General features: G+C 39.8%; 1 protein-coding gene across 6 annotated transcripts in view; it reads right to left on the bottom strand.

The window, feature by feature from the left end:
- Positions 1 to 19299, bottom strand: part of LOC121289819 (CAP-Gly domain-containing linker protein 4-like) — a 362767-nt gene that overhangs the window by 239119 nt on the left and 104349 nt on the right. For 5 of the 6 annotated variants that reach the window (XM_041209695.1, XM_041209713.1, XM_041209721.1 and 2 more), the window contains 3 exons: positions 16603 to 16764; positions 12470 to 12511; positions 3332 to 3450 (listed from right to left, as the gene is read on the bottom strand). In XM_041209695.1, coding sequence (XP_041065629.1) covers positions 3332 to 3450; positions 12470 to 12511; positions 16603 to 16764 — 323 coding nt within the window. The remainder of the gene's footprint in view (positions 1 to 3331; positions 3451 to 12469; positions 12512 to 16602; positions 16765 to 19299) is intronic. The other variant, XM_041209704.1, reaches the window with a different exon arrangement.

Below are 19299 nucleotides of genomic sequence, written 5' to 3'. Positions count from 1 at the left end.
ATGATCTAGCAAGGTAGCAAAATTACAAATACTTTTTTTTAAATTAACGTAACCTTGCCTGCCCACAATCACCCCAACTTCCTGTGCACATCTGACCTATCCCTCCTTCCGCCTCTAAATCCCACCCAGTGGCCAGGACTTTATGGCCCCAGGGGCAAATTGGCAGGCCTGGATGGGGGGGTGGGAGACAGTAAAATTGGACACCATTCCTCCTGCCACCATACCTGCTGCATTTTTACCCAGAACAGGAGAGACATTGGGAGACCCTGCCCACAAATGGGCTAATTCATGACTACTTATGGGCCACCTCCTGCCTTTACAGGCCCTCTTGTGCCCATTGGAGGACTCCCAACCCCTGAGGTCTTCCCACGCCCCCGTTTCCCCTTTCCTCCTGCCCTGTCCACTCCAGCCAGTTCCCTTAACCCAATCTGTCAATCTGACCCCAACTATTCAGTGGCCTGCCCTACCCCCAGCTTCATCAACAATCACAGTTGGGGAGTGAATGCTATCCTACTGGGACCAGAGAGCTGCTGCCATTTGATAGGCTGGCAGGTAGGGATTCTACCCCAGATGGGGGCGCAAGGCCCACCTTGGGGCAATTAACGCTCCAATAGCGATTAAGTGGCTGCAGGGCAAGCTGGCAAAGTGGGGGTGGGCTCACCCCCAACTTTTACAATCGTGTTGGGGGGAAGGTACCCCACTGTGTAGGAGTCACTCTTGGATAGTCAAGGCAATCGTAAAATACTGCGTCCTAGGGCAGGATTTTTACATCGGCGTGTGAGCGCAATTGGCAGGCCTGGGAGCGGCCAAGAAACGGACTGCCACCTGCGATCAGCCCCCCCCCCCCCCCCCATCGCGATTTCATATTGGCTGGGGAGGAGGGCGGGCGCACAGGTAAGTGTGGATGCACAGGAGCACGGAATGAAAGCTCCCTGAAGGCAGAGAGCTGCCTCAGGGAGCTGAAGTATTTAAAAGCAATAAATAAAGATTTTAAAATCCAGAACAAAATATCCACACATCAGACTATGTCACATGAACATACATATGATGAAAATTCTGTTCATACATTTTTAAAATTTAATGACAGAAACCTCAACCTGCCCTTGGATGACGTTTCATCGAAAATGCAACGTCTCCCTGACAGATTCGCATCTGCCAACTGTAAGGTTGGGCAGACCATGAAAAATATCGGGGACAATTGGAACTTTAATGGGCTTAATTGCCCTCTTAATTGTTGGCGGATATGCTTTTGACTTTTGCGCCTGCTCGCTGACCATGCGTGAGCACGGGATGACTTTGGGTCGCTCGCCCAATGTCACCACGCGCTATTTTACGCTCAAATGGGTCAGGTGTACACCTGCATGCTGAGCTAAAAATTCTGCCCCTGCTGTTGCTGTAATACTGAAGGAGGTTAGACAGTCTAAGTTCACTAGCATCCTATACTGTAGAAAACTATTCAATTACCAACTGAAATTGCAGACCTGGTGCAAGGTGCCAGGAGGAAATAAGAAAGCCACTCCTAAAAAAACATCTTACCAAAATTAGAAACAAGTAATATATGTTGGATGAAAAAAAAATCAGGATGCTAAAGCATATCCTGGGAGCAAGACAGAAGCATAAAAGAGTTTTTTATTTGATATATGCAGTTCACTGGAGCATTGCTCAGAGATTCATAGCCTCCACATTCTGCTTTTTTGTTGATGTTTAATGGTGCTACATTCCTCCAAAAAGGTCAACATTAAAAGGTAATTGGAGACTGAAAAAGGTCCATTTTGTATCTCCAGATGACTCTGTAAGTTTACACTAGAGTGCTAGCTAGGTGGAAGACCCATGCATCTGCTATCGACTTCATTCTGTCAACATAAAAGTACCTTTTCAGGCATACTGACAGTGGTGCAAAGCCTTTCTGTCACACAAACGCAGTCCAGGTCTCTGCCAGAAGTACCTGGTACCCACAGTATCCAAACACCTACTATTCTATACTGTGCTTCCAAAGCTGGGAAACAACTTGTCCCAGGGTGGATAGAAACTGAATATTACAGACCATAACAAATCAATAGGACAAAACAGTTCCATTTAAAGTATGTGGTTTGGCAGTTCCTGTTCATTATAACTTGAGGGTTAGATATTACCGCAACACACATTTTTTTAATCAACCCAGATACAGCAAATTATAGTGTCCTCAATCTGATCACCATTAATAACTTCTAAGTGAAATAGGTTAGATATACATTGCCAAAAGAGGTTACTTTCAATTCAACTTAGGCTAATCTTACAATATTGATCAGAATGGTGGATAGAGAAAGAGAAGAATGGTTAGAATTGCTCAGTGTATTCAGACAGTAACTGTAAAAGATGATCTAATAAGTTCTCAGGTTTCTACTAATATTAATCTTGATTATTTTCATATTATCATTGCTATATTTATACTCACAAAAAGCTTACATAGTGTGGATAACTTCATACAACACAGGACTACAAAGAGTCAAAGAGTAAACTTGTTCTTATTTGTGAACAAAGTTCCCAATTACTCAAGTGTATCATTTATTTTTCATCACTTAATAAATACAAATTCTAATAAATTCATTTTGCATGATTATCTTATATTAAACAGCAGCATTTGAGAAGAGAAAAATGCAGGAAACAGAAAAATAAAACTAGAAGTTAATTAAAAAAGGGGAAGGAAGCAGATATCTTTGAATCATAAAAATCAAATGAACTTATTAAAATAATTGATTAGTAGTCCACAGGAAGTAATTTTTCTGAAGCTTTCTACTTGCATAAATAAGTCAGGGCATCTTTAATATTTTAACATTCCATCCACAGTAATATTGCATTTAATGTCTGAAGGAAGAAAATTGATGGAATAATGTTAATGGAAGGACATATAACCCAACAGTAAAATATATGACAGAAGGATAAGAAATGGCTCTCCCAGTTACCATAATTTGACATAACTGCCCCACAGAGGACATTTAGATAACATTAAAGGATGTTTCCCTTGCTTCCCTGACTAAAAGGTTCTCACTTCTCTACTCTAGGCAGTTTTATTAGTATCACTTCTCTGCTCCTTTTCCTAAGCACCATGCTTGAGGTATTAGGATGATTATAGAGTCCATTGCAGTGAACTGTGTTACCAAAGGCATTCCAGTTCTATTTAATACTTTAAAAAAAAGCTTCACAAACACCTACTCTCTAAGTGTGCCAATCAATTTATTTTTAAATCTAATTATTTGTATTTAGATTTCCTTATTTTATTACAAATTAATTTAGGTATTAGTGCTATTCTAAAGACAGCATCCATTAATTTTAAGATACTATAGTTTCTTACCCTAAAGACAGGATTGGCTCCATGTTCCAATAAACATTTCACTGCTGACAAGCAGAGGTTTGATGCTGCAATGTGCAGAGATGTTCCAAAGTTGAAATCACTGCAAGTGGCATCCACCTCTGTCAATAGGTACAAAATAAATACACACATTTACTGACATTGAACTAAATCATTAGGCTATTTTGTAATTAACTGTTTAATTTTTATCTTAAGTTTTGGGTTATCAATAATAGAAAACAGAAAAGCTTTCTCCACTCTGTCTCCTGGTATCAGCATCATGAGGTCAGGCATCACATATCACATGGTAAGAATAACATACATCAACCTCAATTCCAGAATGTCACACGCTTCTGGAGCATTGTGACTTTTATCCAGCAATTCTGTGAATTGAATCAGGTTGCCAATTTTGTGGTAAATTACGAATAGTTTTGTACTCTAGACCTGCACACACAAAATTGAGATGGCTAAAATATATATGCTGTAAGACACTTATTATGATCAAAAAGAAAATACTTGCATCCCATATTAGGTTATGATATATAAAATGAATGGATTCTTCACATCCATCGGAGCAAGAGAGCTATCCCTGGTGTCCTGGCCAATACTTATCTCTCAATCAACATCACAAAAAACAGATTATCTGGTCATGATCACATTTTGCTTGTGGGAGCTTGCTGTGCACAAACTGGTTGCCATGTTTCCTACTTTACAAATGACTATGCTTCAAAAAGTACTTCTTTGGCTGTAATGCACTTTGAGACACTGGTGGTCATGAAAAGGGCAAGTCTTTCTTTCTTGTAGTTCTCCTTCAGCAGGAGATAAGAAAAATAAATTGAGAGTGATCGCTGATCATAGCATGGAACATCTGTCTGTGTAAGTCAGTTATTGATAAGACCAACTGAGCACCAGGATGCATGTGAGGGCATTGGACTACAAGTCAGAACATGTGAAAATGACAGATACAGATCAATGATGAAGGGCTGGAGCATTGCGTTCAGTTTAGGTCAATGTATTAAACATAAAGGATACAGACACATTAGAAATAATTCAGAGAAGATTGATCAGGATAACTCCAGTACTGAGAGAACTAAGTTATGGACAACGTTTCAAGCATAGTTAAGTAGACATTCCACCATTAAAGAAAGAAATAAGAGTTTGGTATTACAGAGCACAAGAAATTCCATTGATGGCGGAACATCAACTGAGGGCATGTTTTTCTCAACTTTTGAAAAGATGTTTGACCTCAGTATACAAAATCTCTAAGTTTTCTCAACTATTTTCCATACCTCTTTCAGAATTCATGCCCTAGGTAGTCTGTTGATCTTCACCATTACTTTGTAAATTAAGTCTTTTTCTAAGGTATATGCTTTGTACTGTTTATATAGGATACAGCAGGAAGATATCAAGCAATAGCAAGAATACTAAAACATACAATAATATAGAAGCAAAGTGGCTACAAGCCACTCCTGACAGGATGGAAACAAGGTTAGGGAAAGTTTAAGATTTTGTATGGAGGCTGGAGGAAAGACAGGAAGCTAGGAAAAGGTGGAGGGGTAGCTCTGCTTAATTGAGGATGATATTGGTAGAGAGAGATTAACTTAGTTCTTGATACCAAGATGTAGGATCAGTTTGGGTAGAGATGAGAAATAGTAAATGTAAGGAGTAACTTGTGGGAGTAGTTTACGGACCCCCAACAGTAACCACATTGTAGGACCGGTATACGGAAGAAATAATGGAGGCTTGTGAGAAAGGTATGGTGATAATCATGGGTGATTTTAATCTACATACAGATTGGTCAAATCAGATTGGCAAAAGTAGCCTAGATGAGGAGTTCATTGTGTTTTCAGGAAAGTTTCTTAGAGCAGCACATTTTGGCACCAACCAGAGAACAGGCAAAACTAGATCTGGTAATGTGCAATGAGACAGGGTTAATTAATCACCTCATAGTGAAGGTGCACCTAGCAATGATCATAATGTGATTGAATTTCACATTGAGTTTGAGGGAGAGAGGAGTGGATCTAAGGCTACTGTTTTAAACTTAAATAAGGATAATTATGAGGGTACGAAGACAGAGCTGGCTAAAGTTAACTGGGAAATTAGGTTAAGGCATAGGTCAGTGGAGATGCAGTGGCAGACATTTAAGGAGATATTTCTGAATACTCAAAAGACACATTCCAGTGAGAAAGAAATACTCTAAGGGAAGGACATACCATCCGTGGCTAACTAAAGAAGTTAAAGATACAATCAAATTGAAAGAAAAAGCATATAATTCCACAAAGATGAGTGACAGGTCAGAAGATTGGATAGAATATAAAAACAGCAAAACATTACTAGAAGATTAACAAGAAGGGAGAAATTAGAGTACAACAAAAAGCTACCTGGATATATTAAAACAAGATAGTATGAGTTTCTACATGTATTTAAAAAGGAAAAGGGTGAGTGAGTTTTGGTCCTCTAGAGAGTGAGAATGTGGAATTAATAACGGAAAATAAGGAAATGGCAGATGAATTGAACAGATATTCTTGCATCTGTCTTCACTAGAGGATACAAATAACATCCCAGAAATAATTGTGAATCAGGAGGGGGAAGGAAAGGAGGAATTCAAAACAATTACAATTACCAGGGAAAGAGTACTGGGAAAATTATTAGAACAAATAGCTGACAAGTCCTCAGGTCCTGATGGACTCCATCCTCCAGTTTTAAAAGAAGTAGCTGCTGAGATGATAGATGCGTTGGTTTTAATTTTCCAAAATTCCCTGGATTCTGGAAAGATCCCATCAGGTTGGAAGATGGCGAATGCAACTCCTTAATTCAATAAAAGAAGGAGACAGAAAGCAGGAAACTACAGGCCAGTTAGCTTAACATGTGTCATAAGGAAATTGCTAGAATCTATTACTAAGGAGATTATTGTGGGGCACTTAGAAAATCTCAATGCAATCATACAGAGTAAACAAGGTTTTATGACAGTATAATGACAGCAGATCACAGCCCCGAATTACTTACGGGTACATTGAACTTATTAAAGGAAGACATGTTTTAAAAAAATAAAAGACATACAAGCAAAAGCTGGCTGAGAATATAAAATCACCACTTTCTGGAAAATTCCTATGTGGATACACTTGACCAACCAGTCCAGAGAACATGGAATGTCGCATCTAAAAAGGTGTCAAGGCCTACTTCAGACAGAGACACTTGAAAGTGAGAGATGCAATGCAAAAGACTTAATTTTAATTTCCTGTGGTTGCAGAGACAATGGAGGCTGATTACCACATCTCAACAGAAACCATCTCCTGTTGAGTGTCATCTCAGAATCACAGAATCTCACAGTGCAGAAGAGGATCTTCGGCCCATCGAGTCTGCACCGACACGTGAGAGGCACCTGACCTACCTACCTAATCCCATTTACCAGCACTTGGCCCATAGCCTTGAATGTTATGATGTGCCAAGTGCTCATCCAGGTACTTTTTAAAGGATGTGAGGCAACCCTTCTCCACCAACCTCCCAGGCAGCGCATTCCAACCGCCACCACCCTCTGGGTAAAAAAGTTTTTCCTCACATCCCCCCTAAACCTCCTGCTCTTCACCTTGAACTTATGTCCCCTTGTGACTGACCCTTCCACCAAGGGGAACAGCTGCTCCCTATTCACCCTGTCCATGCCCCTCATAATCTTGTACGTCTCGATCAGGTCACCCCTCAGTCTTCTCTGCTCCAATGAAAACAACCCAAGTCTATCCAACCTTTCATAACTTAAATGTTTCATCCCAAGTAACATCCTGGTGAATCTCCTCTGCACCCCCTCCAGTGCAATCACATCCTTCCTATAATGTGGCAACCAGAACTACACACAGTACTCCAGCTATGGCCTCATCAAGGTTCTATACAACTCCAACATGACCTCCCTACTTTTGTAATCTACGTCTTGATTGAAAAAGGCAAGTGTCCCATATGCCTTTTTCACCACCCCACTAACATGCCCCTCCGCCTTCAGAGATCAATGGACACACACGCTGAGGTCCCTTTGTTCCTCAGAACTTCCTGCCATTCATTGAATACTTCCTTGCCAAATTACTCCTTCCAAAGTGTATCACCTCACACTTTTCAGGGTTAAATTCCATCTGCCACTTATCTGCCCATTTGATCATCCTGTCTATATCTTCCTGTAGCCCAAGACACTCCACCTTACTGTTAACCACCCGGCCAATCTTTGTGTCATACACAAACTTACCAATTCTACATAGTCATCTATGTCCTTTATATAAATGACTAATAATAGGGGACCCAGCACATATCCCTGTGGTACGCCACTGGACACTGGCTTCCAGTCACTAAAGCATCCTTCTGTCATCACCCTCTGTCTTCTACAACTAAGCCAATTTTGAATACACATTATCAAATTACCCTGTATCCCATGTGCATTTGCCTTCTTTATAAGTCTCCCATGTGGGACCTTGTCAAAGGCTTTGCTGAAATACATAAAAACTACATCAACTGCACTACCCTCATTTACATACCTGGTCACATCCTCAAAAAATTTGTTAGGTATGGCCTCCCTCTGACAAAGCCATGCTGAGTATTCCTGATCGAACATTGCCTCTCCATGTGGAGATAGATTCTCTCCTTCAGAATTTTCTCCAATAGTTTCCCTGCCATTGACGTGAGATTCACTGGCCTGTAGTTCCCTGGCTTATCTCTACAACCCTTTTTAAATACCGGAACCACATTAGTTGTTCACCAGTTCTCTGGCACCTCCCCCGTGGCCAGAGAGGAATTAAAAATTTGGGGCAGAGCCCCTGCAATCTCCTCCCTTGTCTCCCTCAGCAGTCTGGGACACAACTCGTCCAGACCTGGAGATTTGGCCACTTTTAAGCCTGCCAACACCTCCAATACCTTGTCACTCCCTATATCAATTTGCTTAAGAACCTCGCAGTCTCTCTCCCCGAGTTCGATACCTTCATCCTCATTCTCTTGGGTGAAGACGGATGTGACGTATTCATTCAACACTCTAGCGATGTCATCTGGCTCCACCCATAGACTGCCCCCTAGGTCCCTTTTGGGCCCTACTCTTTCTCATCTCAGAATGTGGAAATTATTCAAGTTGAAATAAAGCAGATTCTGGGCAAAACACATGTTTGTTTTTTCCCTTCCAGGAATGCACAAGGGGTTAAAAAGCCAGCTGCAAACCTGATTTGTGTGTGTTAGTTCTGGTGTTCCAGTTCTGGTGTGTTGGTGTAGGCTGTGACGGTCACAACAGAAGAACATCAACAAGGCATCCCTGCAGCCTGCAGGTAAAAGTCTCTCTCCTATCTCTCTCTCTGTGTGGCTGGAGGCAAGTCAGCAAAGTCACAGTCAAAAAGGAAACAGCACAACTCCTTCAGCTAACCTGCAGAGCCAAGTGTCCCCAAAGCAACTGCTCAACTGCCAAAGTCAGCTCTACCAGAATCACCGCAACTTTTCGCCATCTGCTCCTCATGAACAAGCCAAAGACTGATTTGTGTATCTTTTTAACTTTTATTTTTGGACTCAACTTCTCATTGCTGATCTGTGTGTATCTGTGTTGCGTTTTTATTATTTTTTCTCGTGTTCTTAGTAACTAATGGACTTATTTTTTCTTTGACTCAAGAAAGCCTGGTCAAATTGGTTCCTTCTAAAATATAGACACATTTGGACTGGGAAAAGGTATCGACGAGCGAAGGGATCCGTTTAAAATTAAACCTTGTTGTGACCAACCGAGGGGGGTTTAACTGAATTACAGATAGCTGGTCTGGGTGCTTTGATGTATCAGAAGAGAAGCTAGGTTTGAAATGCTAAATATGTAAACATGGCTGAAGTTTTAGAATGGGAGGTGTGAAGAACAATTACATTTTTAGATAAGCCAGAGTTATGAATTTCAAAGAGATGGTAAGGTGTTATACATAGCCAACAAAGGCTAAGCCAAACAGTGTGTTTATCTTTCCCAAAGATTAGTGCTATGAAAGATTTATATTATGAAAAAAGTAAAGTTGCACAGACATATTGGAACAATGGGATTTACATTAAAAAGGGAGAAACATGTAAAAAGATGAGGTTATGTGTAAAGAAGGAATTCTAAGATCTAACAAGTATGAAAAGCCTCCAGCCTCTGCGTAGCAAGCTGCCGTCTCCAGGAACTGAAGCTAAGAGAATTCATTTTAAATATCACTGTCCAGTGTATTGTGTGCTTTGCCTGGGTCTGTTTGAAATCTATGTTGTTTCACTTAATGGAGGTGTAACTGGGAGCTAGATTAATTAGGGGATTTAGGAGTTATCATAGTAGTAATTTGTAGACCTATGTATGTGCTTAAAATCATTTATTTTATTAATAAATGTTTAATTTAGTTTTGTAAAATCCTCTAAGATTCAGTGAACTTATTACTACTGAATTCAAGGCACAAATCTCGAAATAAAAATACAAATTGCAGAAACAGTTGTGGCAGCTGTTTCAAGTTTCCCTCTGAGATTTGAGAAGCTCAGCATTTACCATCCGCTGTGCCATCACAAAATTGGGGGCTATTTGCATGATACATTTGAAATCCCTTGATTGGGTTGGAGTTGGTGAATCTTAAGGATATAAGTACGAGGAGCACTTTGAATTCAGGAGTTGGTGTGAGGTATTCTTAAAGTGGTGAGACTGCAAAAATAGTGTATGCATGGCTAAATATTTTTTGGAAGTAGAAGATTTAACTTCTGATCAGGTTACAGGAAGTATCTAAGGGCAAGTTAACAGAGTTGGCGGATAAGTTGGAGTAGGGGTTACCTGTAGGAGCTCAAAAAGCAGACTTGGTTCAAGTGATAGTACACCATTTAAAGTTGGAAGTGATACCTGACACTAGTGAGTCACAGCTGGAGGTAGTGAGGCTTCAGTTAAAAATGAAGAGACTTGAATTTAAACAAGCGAAGTAACTGAGAAAACTTGAATTGGAAGCAAAAATGGAAAAAGAATTGGAAATTAAAAACTGGAACTAGAGGCAACAGAAAAAGAAAGGGAAAAGCGAGATTATCTCAAAAAAATGGAAATGCAAAAACTTGATCTCTAGAGGGAAAAGTTAGCAATGGAAGAGCGAATGAAGGAAAAGAGAGTACCAACTTAAAAAGCTGGATTTTTAAAAGGAGATATCAGATGCTGAGGAAAGTTCTGATGATGAGAAAACCTTTAACCTAAAACCAAGTGGGGAGATGTTTAAATTTGTACAAGTTCTTCCAAAGTTTGAGGAAAGAGATGTTGAAGCATTCTTTATTTCATTTGAGAAGATAGCTAAACATGTGAAATGGCCACAGGAAAACTGGGCAATGTTGTTACAATCCAGGCTGGTGGACAGAGCACATGAGGTTTATGCTTCACTGTCATAAGAAATGTCTGTGAACTATGATGTGGTAAAAAAAAGGCTATTTTGAGTGCATATGAGTTGGTTCCTGAGGCAGAAATTTAGGAATATGAGAAAACAGCCTGGGCAAACTTATATTGAATTTGAGAGAGTAAAACAAAGTAATTTTGACCAGTGGGAACGGGCATTAAAGATAGAGATGACATATGCAACACTTAGAGAAGTAATTCTTTTGGAAGAGTTTAAAGATTCAATTGCTTCGGTAGTGAGAACTCATGTGGAGGAACAGAGGGTTGAAACAGTAAGACAAGCAGCAGAGATAACTGCTTGTCAATTAGTTCATAGAGCTAAACCTTTCCTTTGTGACCTTTTAAATCAGAGAAGGATAAAAAGTGGGAAGGTGAAAGGAAGGTGGGTAGTCAGGGAAGAGAAGTAGGTGAAAATTCCTAGAAAGTTTTTTTTTCCCCAGAATAAAAAGGAACTTGCTGAGAAATGACACTCCAAATGAGTTGTTTTCATTGTAATAAAGTTGGCCACACAAAGTCAGTGTGTTGGAAATTACAGGGAAAATCTGTTGGGATAATTGGGGTGCAGAAAAGTTCTGGAAGTAAAAGTACCGTGGGTTCTGAGGTTCAGGCACAGGAAAAACTGTGATTTGTGAACAGGTAAAACAGGAAGAAGCAGTGATAGGTAAAGATGTGGGAATGTGTTCATAATTTACCCAAGGGGGTTCTGAGCAATAGATTGCAGAAATCATTAAGGATTTTGTACGTGAAGGGGAAATCTTTCCATGTGTACTGGGTGGAGTAGGGAAAGATGTTAAAATTTTAAGAAACACTGGGGCTAGTCAACCCACAATTTTGTGGGATAGTGACATTTGTTGTTCAGAGGGAGTATTTCAGGACTAGGTGATAATAAGTGGGGTTCATGGAGATGCTATTCCATTTTGGAAAGTAAATTTAAATAGTAAGTGGAAAACAGGTGAGGTGATTGTTGGCAGTAGTGGAAAAATTGCCCATTGCAGGTGTTCAATTTATTTTGGATAATGATATAGCTGGGTCACATATGTGGGTGATGCCTATGGCAATTGAGCAGCCTGTAGAGGTATCTTCAAGAGGAGTGTTACAGAGAGAGGATCCTGGATCATTTCCAGATTGTGTGATAACAAGGTCACAGGCTCACAGGTTGAAACAGAAAGAACAGGAACTTAAAAGGCAGGGAGAAGGTGCAGAAGTCCAATCAGTTGGCACTGTTTTTGATAACATTGTTCAAGAAGAAAGACTGGAGAATGCAGCTGAGGTGTTTAGCTCAAGGCAGTTGGTAGAGTTACAGAAAAATGATACACAAATAAGACACTTATATCAGACAGCGTACTCAGCAACAGAGGCAGAGTGTATTTCAGAATGTTATTACCTTAAGGGTAATGTTTTAATGAGAAAATGGTAGCCTTATCATGGTTCAGCAAATGAAAGCTGGAGGGAAGTGCATCAGATTGTTATATCATTTGGATATAGAAATGAGATCCTGAGGATAGCTCATGAAATTCCGATGGGGGAGCATTCAGGAATTAGAAAGGCACAGGGAAAAATACAAAACCATTTTTATTGGCCTGGATTGCATAGAGATGTAGTCAAATTCTGTAGAACATGTCACACATGTCAGGTGATATGGAAACCGCAAGCAGTGATTAAGCAGGCACCTTTAATTCCAATTCCAGCATTTGAAGAACCTTTTACGAGGGTAATGATTGATCGTTTAGGACCCCTCCCTAAGACTAAAAGTGGAAATCAGTACTTACTGACAATAATGGATGTGTCTACAAGGTTTCCTGAAGCGATACCTTTGAGAAATATTACAACAAAGATATTAATGGAAGAGTTGACTAAATTTTTTTTTTACAAGATATGGTTTACCTAAAGAAACACAATCAGATCAGGGTTCAAATTTCATGTTTAAGGGAATAATGGACAGATTAGGATAAAAACAATTTAAGTCAACAGCTTACTATCCTGAGTCACAAAGGGCTTTGGAAAGATGGCATGAAACTTTAAAAACTATGATGAGGGCATATAGTTAGGATTATCCACAGGATTGCGATAAGGGAATTTAATTCCTGTTATTTGCTATCATGGATGCTCCTAATGTATCGACTGGTTTTAATCCTTTTGAAATAGTTTATGGTCATGAGGTAAGAGGACCACTGAAATTGATTCATGAGAAACTGGTAGGTCAAAATTCAGAAACTACTCTCCTGAATTATGTATCAAACTTCACAGAAAGATTGGACACAGCATGTGAGTTAGCTAGGGAACATTTAAAGATATCAAAGCAAGTGATGAAAGTGAAGGCAGACAGGGAAGCTACAGCTTGTAGTTTTGTTGCTGGGGGGGAAAAGTGCTAGTTCTGTTACCAGTACTGGGTGACTCCTTAAAGGCAAGGTTTAGTGGGCCTCACAGGATTGAAAAGAAACTGAATGAAGTAAATTATTTAATAAATACTCCAGATCAAAGAAAGCAGAGGGTGTGTTATGCAAATATGCTTAAAAAGTACTTTGACAGGGAAGAGAACCAAAAGGAGGTATTAGTGGTGACAGATAAAGAGAAAGAGGTAGAAATGCAGCATTCTGAAATTGATTTTCCTCTAATCAAATTGGATAATGAAGGGGTACTTGAAAATTTAAATGTAATATTGAGTTACCTTGCAGACAAGCCTCAAAATGATTTGGAGAAGCTATTGCAGTCACACAAAGCTATTTGTGGGAATAAGCTGGGGAGGACTAATTTAGCTATACATGATTTATGTGTAGAAGTTTCATCTTCAATAAGGCAACATTTCTTATAGATTAAATCTGGCAAAGTTATCACAAGTACATAAAGAAATTGAATTAATGCTTCAAAATGGCATCATTGAGTCTAGATGCAGTAACTGGAGCTTGCCTATTATACTGGTGCCGAAACCAGAAGGAACACAAAGACTATGTGTGGACTATTGAAAGGTGAATGGGGTGACAAAAACGGATTCATATCCTACACCACGGTTGGAAGATTGTATTGAGAAAGTGGGACAATCAAAATTTATCACAAAGATTGACTTGCTAAGAGGATATTGGCAAGTACCATTATTGGAGAGAGCAAAGAAGATATCAGCTTTTGTGATGCCAGATGGACTATATCAGTTCAAAGTCGTGCCATTTGGTATGAAAAATGCATCTGAAACATTTCAAAGACTGACAAACAAAGTAATTGTAGGGCTGAGCAATTGTTATATTTATATTGACAACTTGAAGCTTTCAGTCAAATGTGGGAAGAGCATTTACAACATCTGGAAGAATTGTTTTGTCGATTACAAAAAGCTAATTTGATGATGAATTTGGCTAAAAGTGAATTTGCACAAGTTATATACCTAGGCTATACCACTCGACATGGTAAGGTGGCTCTGAGAGATGTGAAAGTCAAAAGATCTCATGGATTTCCCCGTGCCTACAGCAAAACAAGAAGTTTTGAGATTTCTGGGCATGAGTGGGTTTTACCGGAAATTTGTACCAAATATTAGCAGTGTGGTTGCTCCATTCACTGAACTATTAAAAAAGAACAAGGAGTTTCAATGGGCACAGCAGTGTCAGAAGTCGTTTGACAGTTCGAACAAATTGACAATGACACTAATTTTGGCAGTACCTAATTATGCCAAGCAATTTAAGTGGGCTGTTGACGCAAGCGATATAAGCATTGGGGCCATATTGTTACAAGAAGATAACACTGGAATTGAGAAACCAATAGGGATTTTTCAGGGAGTTGAATATACGACAGAAAAGGTATTCAACGATCAAAAAGGAGACTCTGGGTCAGGTGTTAGCGTTGCAGCATTTTGAGATTTACATTACTAACAATTCATCAGAAACAATTGTTTATACAGACCACAATCCTTTAAAGTTTCTGGACAAATTTTGAGACAAAAGTGCAAAGCTATTCAGATGGAGTTTATTACTGCAACCATTTAATCTACAGATTATACATGTGGATGGTTGAGAAAATCTAATTGCAGGTGTGTTGTCAAGAGTTTGAAACTGAAAGGGAAAATTGGACATTTAATAACCTGGACGCTGGACTAGAATGATTTCTGTTGATACCAAGGATTTGTATATACATTGTTTTTTAATGCATGCATCTGGTATTGTAAGAGTGTAGCTATATAGATAAGTATATGAGGTAACATAAGATGGGTTAAGAAAATGAAGCTGTCTTTTTAAATTATGATGGTTAATTTCTCAGTAAGGAGGGGGGCTGTCATGAAAATATAATAATTTTCATAATATTATTATAATTTAATGTAAAGGTAGGTTAATAGAGGGGTTTGGATTCATTTCTCTATGTGTAAGTGTGTGTGGAGGTGTTTTAATTGAAATACAGACAGCTGGTCTGGGTGCTTTGATGTATCAGAAGAGAAGCTAGGTTTGAAATGCTAAATATATAAACATGGCTGAAGTTTTAGAGTGTGAGGCGTGAAGAACATTTGCATTTTTCGATAAACCAGTGTCCTGAATTTCAAAGAAATGGTAAGATGCTACACCTAGCCAACAGAAACTAAGACAAACATTTATTTCTCCCAAAGATTGCTGAAAATATGAGTGCTATGAAAGATTTACATTATGGGAAAAGTAAAGTTGCAAAGACATATTGGAACAATGTGATCTAAGTTAAACAGGGAGAAATATGTACAAAAGAGATGAGGTTATGTGTAAGGAAGAAAGAATTCTAAGATCTAACAAGAGTGAAAAGCCTCCAGCCTCTATGTACCAAGCTGCTGTCTCTAGAAACTGAAGCTAAGAGAATTCATTTTAAATATCACCGTCCAGGGTATTGTGTGCTTTGCCTGGGTCTGTTGAAATCTATGTTCCTTTACTGTTGCCTTAATTAGATTAATTAGGGGATTTAGGAGTTATCATAGTAGTAATTTGCAGACCTATACAAGTGGTTAAAATCATTTATTTTATTGATAAATGTATATTTTAGTTTTGTAAATAATCTCTAAGACGCGGAGGACTTTTTGCTACTGAATTCAAGGCACGAATCCCAAAATAAAAATACAAATTGCAAAAACAGTTGTGGCAGCTGTTTCAACTTTCCCTCTGGGATTTGAGTCTCGCAGCATTTACCATCCGCTATGCCATATCAAGGGGGGCACATTTAAAAATAAGGTGTCTCTCGTTCAAGGAGATGAAAACATTTTTTTTCTTTCAGAGAATCGTGAATCTTTGGAACCTTCTTCCCCAGAGAGCAGTGAATATTTTTAAGCAGAGGTAGATAGATTCTTGACCAACAAGAGAGTCAAAGGTTATCGGGGTTGGGCAGAAGGTGGAGTTGAGACCACAATCAGATCAGCCATGACCTTATTGAATAGCGTTGCAGGTGCAAGGAGCCAAATGGCCTAATTCATTTGTTCATAGTTTGTAGAGTAGCTTTGGGTTTAGCTAACAGCATGTGTTGTAAAGGAGTTGCAGCTGTACTTTACTGTTAATAGTTTCTGTTGAATCTTTATAGTAAATCTGTCTGCTAAGCAATCCTGTGCTACATCTTCAGATAAATGGAACCTATGTTTAGTTTACCATTTGAATTTGAGATTGGTAAGCTAATAGAAATACAACAATTGCTGCTTCCAAACATATATTCGTAGCATTGTTGCAGCTGATTAGGTGCCAATCATATTTTCAGCTGATTCTCCAAAACTGTTGAAAGCATTTTTATAATGCATATACTCACCATTTTGAAATAAAGATAATTTCAAAGGTCTACTGATTTCAGGCCCTTGAGTCCATAATTTACAGGTTTCAATGTGTCTCCAATACAAATACTGATAAAAATCTAACTGTAAAAAAGACCAAGGAAGGAAAGCCTATATTTTTTCCCTCATAAAACTAAATATGAGAATATTTACCTCCAGCATTTGCATCCTTCAGAACTACTCTTATTAGTTCAGGAACATCAAAATAAGCTGCATAGTGCAAAGCATTCATGTTTGTCCAACGGCTACGAAGAGTGACATCAGCTCCCATGTCGATCAACTGTGAAGCAAACTTGGCAGCAATCTCTGCATCTCCTGGAAAAAAAAATATAATTCAGAAAGAACACTCTGGAGTGATAAGGCATAGCAAAATCAGATGTTGCAATGACTTAATATGAAAGATGTCTCTGGCTTGCAGGATACATTGAAGGAGCAGGACAATGTTGAGTCACAATTCGTATAAACTTGCATGGAGAACTATTAACCACAGAAACTTTACAATTGAAAATACAACATGAAACAATCTTTTCCCAGTACCTCTTGGGGTATCATCTACTGAACACATTGTTATTTGCATGCACAGAGTATTGGATCCCACGAACTGGGAAAGCTCTAACTGTTCTGCTTGCACGGACAAATTTTCTTTTTGAAATAGCATTATCAGTAAAGGTTCCTGATGACAGCACTGGGGGGAACAGGGCTCTTCAGGTGGTCAGTTACCAATCAATTAAAATTTGATGCACAATGATGAACTGCAAGACTGATAGTATGACTACTGAAGCGGGCACCCTGGAATAATGATATACCAGAAAAAGGTTTAGAAAATACCACAATAGGCTCCTAGGCTGTAAACAAAGCCAAAGCATGGAGAATGAACATATTTTTCTTTTATTCATTCATGGGATGTCAGAATCACTGGCTAGGCCAGCATTTATTGCCCATCCCAAATTGCCCTTGTGAGGGTGGCGATGAGCTGCCTTCTTGAACTGCAACAGTCCATATGGTCTAAGTACACCCACAGAGCTGTTACGGAGAGTGTTTCAGGATTTTGACCAGGCGACTGTGAAGGAACGGCGGATGAGTAAGTGGCTTGGAGGGTTTCGGCCAGGTGGTAGTGTTCCAATGTGTCTGCTGCCCTTGTCCTTCTAGATGGTAGTGGTCATGGGTTTGGAAGGTGCTGTCTAAGGAGGCTTGGTGAGTTCCTGCAGTGTATCTTGTAGATGGTATACACTGTTGCCACTGTACATGAGTGGTGGAGGGAGTGAATGTTTGTGGGCCAATTCAGCAGGCTGCTTTGTTCTGAATGATGTCAAGCTTCATGAGTGTTGTTGGAGCTGCATTCAGCCAGGCAAGTGGAGAGTATTCCATCACACTCCTGACTTGTGCCTTGTTGGATGGTGGACAGGCTTTGGGGAATCAGGAGGTGAGTTAATCAGCGCAGAATTCCTAACCCCTGACCTGCTCTTGTCGCCACAGTATTTATATGACTAGTCCAGTTCAGTTTCTGGTCAACGGTAACCCCCTGGATGTTGATAGTGGGGAATTGTTGGGGGGTGGTAGTGCCATTGAATGTCAAGGGGCAATGGTTAGAATATTTCTCGTTGAAGATGGTCAGTGTCTGGCACTTGTTACTTGCTACTTGTCAGCCCAAGCCTGGATATTGTCCAGGTGTTGCTGCATTTGGACATGGACTGCTTCAAGATCTGAGGAGTGGCAAATAGTACTGAACACTGTGCAACCATCAGCAAACATCCCCATTTCTGACCTTATGATGGAAGGAAGGTCATTGATGAAGCAGCTGAAGACGGTTAGGTCTAGGACACTATCCTGAGGAACTCCTGCAATGATGTCCTGGAACTGAGATGATTGACCTCCCACAACCACAACCAACTTACTTTGTGCTAGGTATGGCTCCAACCAACAAAGCGTTTTCCCTCTTATTCCCACTGACTCCACTTTTGCTACAGAGCCTTGATGCCATACTCGGTCAAATGCTGCCTTGATGCCAAGGGCAGCCACTCTCACCTCACCTCTGGAGTTCAGCTCTTTTGTCTATGTTTGAACCAAGGCTGTAATGAGGACAGGAGCTGAGTGGCACTTGCAGAACCCAAACTGAACATCAGTGAGCAGGTTGTTGCTAAGCAAGTGTCACTTGACATCGCTGTTATGATTACTTTACTGATGATGGAAAGTAGGCTGATAGGGCAGTAATTGGCCGGATTAGATTTGTCCTGCTTTTTGTGTACAGGACATATCTGGACAATTTTCCAAATTGCCATGTAGATACCAGTGTTGTAGTTCTACTGTAACAGCTTGGCTAGGGGCATGGCAAGTTCTGGGGCACAAGTCTTCAGTACTATTGTCGGTATGCTGTCAGAGCCCATAGCCTTTGCAGTATCCAGTACCTTCAGCCGTTTCTTGATATCACATGGAGTGAATCACAGAATTGTTATGCGTAGAAGGAGGCCATTGTGTCTGCACCAGCCCTTTCAGCATTTTAACTAATTCCCATATCCTGCCTTTTCCCCGTAACCCTGCACATTGTTTCCATTTAGATAATTATCAAATGTCCTCTTAAATGCCTCAATTGAACCTGCCTCAACTACACTTCCAGGCAGTACATTTCAAACCCTAACTACTCATTGTGTGAAAAAAAATTCTCGCCTTACATTCGCTTTTTTTTACAAAACACTTTAAAACTGTGCCCCCTGGTTCTCGATCCATTTACGAGCGGGAACAGATTCTCCCTATCTACTCTGTCCAAAACACTCATGATTTTGGAAACTTCTATCAAGTCTCCTCTCCTCTCAGCCTTCACCTCTCCAAGTAAAACAGTCCCAATTTCTCCAA

This window comes from Carcharodon carcharias, chromosome 2 (genome assembly GCF_017639515.1).
Source record: "Carcharodon carcharias isolate sCarCar2 chromosome 2, sCarCar2.pri, whole genome shotgun sequence".
Lineage (NCBI taxonomy): Eukaryota > Metazoa > Chordata > Chondrichthyes > Lamniformes > Lamnidae > Carcharodon > Carcharodon carcharias.
This window is presented reverse-complemented; position numbering and strand designations above follow the sequence as displayed.